Consider the following 6,878-nt stretch of genomic DNA (forward strand, 5'->3'; position numbering starts at 1 on the left):
CTCTATACCCTATGAAGTGATTGCCATATTTACGGATTGGGAAAACCTTGGTTTCTTGATCAAATATTAATCTTCCAATTGATTGTAAGTGTTAATAGGGTATGTGGTTGAATTAAATGGAAAGGGGAACTTCGTTCATTCCTAAATACTTTGAGGATAAGTGTTGGCAAGGCCAAGATATTGGAAGGGGAGTTTGGAGTCGCAAATCAATTTCAACAAGTTCCTCCTAGTCCAAGTGGAGATTAGTGGATCTTTTATACTATGCCAAGCCCAGTTGAATGTCTGTTGTGCTTGTTATAATACACCTTTACACTTTATCCACCACCCCACTACCAACACCAAAACCCCCAACACATTTCAACCGCCACAAGTACATCAACACAACCTTATTAAACTTCACCCACAACCTAGACCACCACCAAAATTTAGCTCACAAATCATATGCCTCAAGCACCTACCAAAAGAGAGACAATTCTCCCTCCTCCACTACCCATACCATCTCAAGGCTGTTTTGTAACTTGAAGCATTTTCAAGGAAAACTAACAAATGTCTATCAGAAAGTCTAAACAAGGGATATCTTGAGTCCAAATGGATAAACACAAGTCATTTACTTTGAAGTTTGATTCCCCCATATTGTAGATCATGTATAACTTGGTCTCACCATGAAAAGTTTTAGATAGCGCTGTTAAGCTGTTGATGAATTAGTAGACAAGCTATTCGGATGTATGTTAGTGGGGCTTAGGTGAAGGGACAAACAAATATAATCTATTAGACTTCAATGGTAAAACCAAAATTCTATCTTTATAACTCTCCTCACATACATTTAGATCAAATCAAGAGCCTACTGATTTCTAAGGTAAAATATAACGCAATTACCTCTTCGTGTATAAATGTATCAAGTTAAAGATCCTTCGTTTTATCCATTTAGATATTCAACTATATGCAGCCTCTCTGGAAGTAAAATGAAGCTGATTGACTGACATGTACGCGTTATCGAGAGAAATCTCTCTTTTCTTATTCCTCTAAGGGCATGGTTTTTTGAAATGTCCTGCTAGGAATGATTTCTCGACATGCTTCACCTACATATTACGGAGTATCATTTATTTTTCCTAGTGCTTTCATTCTCTGGTATGCTTCTGCTGACTGCCAACCACAAGGCACAATTAATGTAGTGCTTTTACATTTACATACAATCCTACTGCATTACCACTTCCATGGACATTGGGACTAACATATATACCGTTGCAGGGTATAGATTTTATTCGTATTGGAAGATATGAGGTTGTACACGAGTAAGTTCGAGAGAATGCTTATCAAGTTGGTTTCTGGTAACTTTGTCAAAAAGTTTGCTTCATGATTGGCCCACAGAATACTAATTTACTGCTGGACTTTCTCCTACAGTGATGGACACTCATGGTCTTGAAGAGATAAAGCAAAGGATAGAGCAAAGCAAAGTTGTTGCTGTTACTTATTTGGGGATAACTAGCCCATTGCTTTCAAACAAGAGATTTGATGTGTGTATTATGGATGAAGCCGGACGAACTACGTTGGCGGTACGTTTCTATAGTTTTTGTTGTAGTGCATTTGAACATTTTGGTCAATAGAGGTCGTGAATGAGGTTAAACTTGTCAAAGTTGCTATTGCTGATTGCAATTGTTCTATATATCCCAATTAATAATGTTTCTATTTTTTTGATAAGGTAAAGTTTTATTAATGAAGGTACCAAGATGGTACAATTACGCCAGACCAAAAACTGCCGTAATACTTATCAACTACAAATAGACTATCTCTCTAAGAAATCTATGTATTGTTCTAGATTTTCAATAACACTCCTTTTACAGCAAAAAAATTAAATAAATTCAAAAGACATCTATTTTTAATCCTGGATACATGCTGTCTTATCCCTTCAAAGCAAACTCTGTTTCTCTCCAACCATGTTGTCCATAAGACACAGGGGGATTGTTCTTTACACTGGCTGCTGACTTCTTGCCACTTGTTGATGTTGCCATGTCTCCAGCAGACTTTTTACATTTTGTGGCATAACCCGTTTGATACCATACAAACCAAGGAATAGCTCCCAACACTGTCTTGCCACTTTGCAATGAATGAGGCGATGATCGACTGTTTCTAATTCTTCTTCACACATACAACATCTATTAATTAAAATAGTTCCTCTCTTCTGTAGATTATCCTGATTTAAACAAGCTTCCTTTGCTGCCACCCACCCAAAACATGCTACTTTAACAGGAGCTTTTGATTTCCATATTGCTTTCCATGGCCAATCAAATTCATACCTCCGTTGTTGCTTCTGTAAAAGAGTATAACCTCTGCTAACTATGAATTTCCCATCATTACTTGCTGCCCAAATCATTGAATCTCTCCTATTGCCCTCCAAACTGACACTGCCCAGCAATTGCGTTAACTGGGCGAATTAATCTACTACCCAGTCATTAAGGCCCCTCCTGAAGATCAACTGCCAGCCATTACTTGAGTTAAAGCCTGCTACCTTCCCATTCTTGTCAGAGAAGCAGCGATATAAAACTGGAAATTTTGATTTGAGACTTTCATTCCCCATCGATACATCAATCCAGAATTGAATATTTTTACCTTCCCCAGCTTCAACTTTACAAACTGACTACAATCTTTCGATAGACTTCTGATAGTGCTCCAAAGTCTCCCTTTGGAAGAGGATTGGACTTCATGAGGATTCCAAAAATCCTTCCTGCCATATTTGACATCTGTGAATTGTTTCCATAACCTATTGCTTTCATCATTATATCTCCAAAGCCACTTAAATAATAGGCTTTTGTTGTGCAACCTTAAATTCCTTTCCCCCAAAACAATCTCTTTTGCTTTTACGTTTCTATGTTTTTAGAGCTAGTTATTTTTATGAACTACATTCGTCACCAGATGACAAGTCCTTACTTGAAAAACAAATGACAATATTAGATTTACAATCCAGGTATCATTCGGACCATTGACATTTGCATCAAAATTTGTTCTAGTTGGGAATCATTATCAATTACCACCACTCATCCAGGTAATCTTGATTCTCTCTGCGTTGAGCTCCAATGCTTGTGTAACTTGTGATACCAAAACTTCGAACTGTTTCCATGTTAGAGTGCAGAGGCTAGAGAAAATGGAATGGCAGTAAGCCTATTCTGCAGACTCTCAGAAGCTCATCCCCAAGCAATTTGTGCTTTGCAAAGCCAGGTATCTCCAAATTTCAATAAGATGTTTCTTTCCACCTCTGAAGTTCGTTTGGGTTAATATAGTTGCCACTACTATGCTACAACTTGCAGTACCGCATGTGTGCAGCCATAATGGAATTATCAAATGCCTTGATATATGGTCACAGATTGCGATGTGGTTCTTCTCAAGTAGAAAATGCCAAAATCAAGTACACAACATTGCCATCTGGACCTACTTGGATAAAGGAGGTAATAGTCAGTGATTACATTGCTTCCAAGTACAATGCTGCTTTATTTTAGTAATGATCCAAACATAAGAGGCCTGCCTCAGCTAGAAAAGGATGATCTTAGGATGGAAAATAGATGTCGCTTCCAAGTATGATACTACTTTATTCTATATATTCCAAACTATAGAGGCCTGCACCTTCTATAAAAAGATTGATGCCTGGATGGAAAATGCGCCTGGTGAAACTTGTCCATTCTTGGCCACTCATAAGTTTAAGTTAAGCGTTTGAGCTGCTGGTTCATTTCTGCATAGTTAATTCCGGCAATAAATGATGTACTTTCAAGGTTTTGCACCTCTCAAGTACAAAGAAGGGAGAAAAACAAAAGCACCCCGCTAAAGTTTTTCACAAAATTAGCGAAAGCGTTCTTCAAACTCACGTTAGAAGAATGTAAGATGAAAAGAAACCTCACCCATACGTTCTTCAATCCCGCAAGATTGCAAGAAGCGTTGAATAAAGGAAGAACAATGAAATAAAAAGTAAATCACGTTTTGGAAGCAATAGCTTAGAAAAACTAATCACCAATGTTTATTCTCAGCATATTAAGCCCTTTAAATAGGCCTTACAATGTGTAAAATTGGTAAGGTTAAGGAAAACTAATCCTAATTAAATTAGAATAAAATAAGACTAAGAAAACCTATCCTAACTAAAATAGGAAAAAGAATTCTAGTAGGAATGGGTTACCAACTAACAATCCTAGTTTGACTAGAACTACAAATATAATTCTACTAAAACAAAGATCAAATTACTAGGAAACAAGAAATAAGAAATCCCTATCTTTAAGGAAAAGAACCTAATCTTGAAAGGATTCTTGGACTTCTTCAATTTCTTGAAATTCTTGGGCCTCAATTGGACTAAGGCTAATTAGTGTAAGCATTTTAAATTCGTGGCCCAATTCTCCAAATCCATTGGCACCTTCATGAGCCCAATAAGCCTCCGTTGTTCTAGAAAACATGGCCTCCATATGTTCATCATATATCAAATATACACAAAGTTCTCTTCAACATAGATTCGTCTGCCAGCACGACAAATCGCCTTCAGGATGTTCAAGCAGTTCTTCTGTGTGCTCAGAGGTTGGGTCACGTAATGCCCGGCAGGGCAATTGCTAATAAAAGAACTTGAAGGGTTTAGGAGCAATGCATTAGCTGATTCAGTGAACAAACATCAGTGTCGGTTAATACTGCAGCTGATCAAATATGTCTCCAACCACTCGGAAAACAAGTGAGTAGAACGTCATTCTTTCCTCTTAAATGGTAATGTAGCTCACATGATGCCCAGAACTGATTTCCCTGTAAAATGCCTGAGATGAACGGAAAACTCTTCGTTGAAAGTTGAAACTCAAACTCCTCCAAAACCATTTGGCCTCTAGATTGCTGTTCAGAATCTCTCGTCCGTTTTGGTGATATAATGTGAGAGTTAACCTGAAAGGATTAATGTAGTTTATTTTATTAACTTTCGCAGATGGTATCCCCTCTGCTCCTCCGGGGGGAAGGTTTTGTGTTTAAATTAGCTTGATCTGCGTAAGCAAATGAGGGGATTTAGTTGGTTGTAAGATATGATTTATTTGAAAAACTTTATTAGCAAAGCTGTGAAACATTGTTGGATGAGACGTCTGTTTTTTTTCTCTTCTCCAAGGTGGGTTGCGGTTGGTGAAGCAAGAGGAGATTATCCATTTAGCCATCACAGGTTAACTGTTCAGTTTTATGAAGCAGCTGCTGCTCAGGATCGAAAGCTGGAAGGATTGGTTCACAAGGCTATTTTAGAGCTTTGGAGGCCTGATCCTAGTGAGCTAGCACTATTGCTGGCTAAACGAGTCGACTCAACTTTACTCAAGGTTCCTCCAAGTGCATATAATTTGACTGGCAGCATTGATCCTTGCTATGTTGAAGCATATCATTTAACTGATCCGAGTGATGGAAGGATTACTCTGCACTTAAAGGTCAAGATCTCTACTTCTCTTTATTGTTATAGTTGATCTTCGTTTCTTTTATGCTTTGCATCTTTGCAAATTGTAATCATGAAGAAAACATCTTTGTCCAAAGTCACACATTGATTAAGTGTATGGGCTATTATTTTGTTCATATGGTTTTGGACAATTCCTACTGTTTGAGCTAGCTTTTGTTATGAGTTAAGCCCAAGATCCATTTTCTTAACGTGGTATCAGAGTCGAATCCACCATGCTATTCTGCTATTTGTTGTCGGGCCACTCATGTTATGTTACTCTGTGCTCTATATGTCGAGCCCTGGGTGTGCAGGAGATGTTAAAATCGCACACCAGTCAAATGTAGGGCTGTAATCTCCTCGTGCGGTTTTGAATAATTCTCACCACTTGAACTAGTTTTCGGGATTGAGTTAGGCCAAAGGTCCACTTCCTTAACTAGCTTAATGGTTTTTATACAAAATTGGCTGCAACAGTGCCAATGAGAATATGTCTCCATTTTATCCTCTTTTGCTTGTGTAATCATAGTGGTCTGTTATTAATTTTTTACAAGTGGTAGCAATCCTATTAAAAATACGCTTGATTTTCTTTTCTAAAGAGTGCAAGCCTGTGTTTCGACGAAAAATGGTTGCAAGATTTTTTCCATAACAACTTTTTTAGTGTTCTGTAAATTTTTTTGAGTCTTATGGCACACAATCTGAAAAACTAGCATATTCCTTTAGTTTTAATCTTGTTACTGGTACCATTTCCGAAACCCGTAGAAGCTTTTTAGGACATCTAAAAATTTGCCAACTTTTCTCTATTTAAAAGTTCTGCAAATGGTGTTTAATGTGTTCATGCGAACTAAAACTCTTATGTACATAAGCCCCCATGCAGAAATAGCGGATTTCTATGTGTTGCCAAAGCGTGATGTTAAAGTTACATTTCTTCAGCTTTTAGCATAAAATCAGTTTTTGATCTATCAGGTTGTAAAATTTGGTTAAATACAAAATTGTTAAAGGAGTTTAAATAATGAGAGCATAGTGTATCAAATGGGCCATGAGCCGACCGGTTAGTTATGCGTTAATAATATATTTTGATGAAATATGGGTTGCGTTGTTTGAGTGGAACTATTGCTCAGGTGAATTACTATTTATTCGTAATTCTTGGAAAACTAAGAGGCAACATCTACTGACATTCATAATTTTGTAGGTTCTAAATTTGACTGAGATAGAACTTAATCGGGTGGATTTACGAGTTGGACTTTCTGGTGGATTATATTTCATGGATGGATCTCCTCAAGCAGTACGCCAGCTGCGCAACCTTAATTCACAGGTTAGACCTTGTCCTGAGACCGTCATGCTTATTTATCAAGTTCAGTTTCCTCCCTCATGGATGTGTTTCTCCTGCCGACAAAAGGCAAAACTACTTTGCTCATTGAACATGTTATATTTGTCCCCCTTCTAGATGCATCTTCTCCTCTAA

General features: G+C 37.6%; 1 protein-coding gene and 1 pseudogene across 1 annotated transcript; both read left to right on the top strand.

Annotated features, from left to right (window-relative positions):
- LOC109244752 (DNA replication ATP-dependent helicase/nuclease DNA2-like) lies at nt 1,011–3,213 on the top strand. Its single transcript, XM_019411894.1, has 4 exons — nt 1,011–1,292; nt 1,402–1,553; nt 2,963–3,040; nt 3,128–3,213. Exons 1-4 carry the CDS (start codon nt 1,277–1,279, stop codon nt 3,152–3,154), a joined length of 273 nt encoding a protein of 90 aa, XP_019267439.1. The 5' UTR covers nt 1,011–1,276; the 3' UTR covers nt 3,155–3,213.
- LOC109216987 overlaps nt 3,324–6,878 on the top strand; it is an 18,313-nt pseudogene continuing 14,758 nt past the window's right edge.

This window comes from Nicotiana attenuata, chromosome 2, assembly GCF_001879085.1.
Source record: "Nicotiana attenuata strain UT chromosome 2, NIATTr2, whole genome shotgun sequence".
Lineage (NCBI taxonomy): Eukaryota > Viridiplantae > Streptophyta > Magnoliopsida > Solanales > Solanaceae > Nicotiana > Nicotiana attenuata.

What these genes read in the sequence shown, in the direction of transcription:
- LOC109244752 (XM_019411894.1), top strand. An exon ending in CCGGACGAACTACGTTGGCG is followed by an intron (nt 1,554 to 2,962) that starts GTACGTTTCTAT and finishes TTTACAATCCAG; the next exon opens with GTATCATTCGGACCATTGAC. An exon ending in AATTACCACCACTCATCCAG is followed by an intron (nt 3,041 to 3,127) that starts GTAATCTTGATT and finishes GTTAGAGTGCAG; the next exon opens with AGGCTAGAGAAAATGGAATG.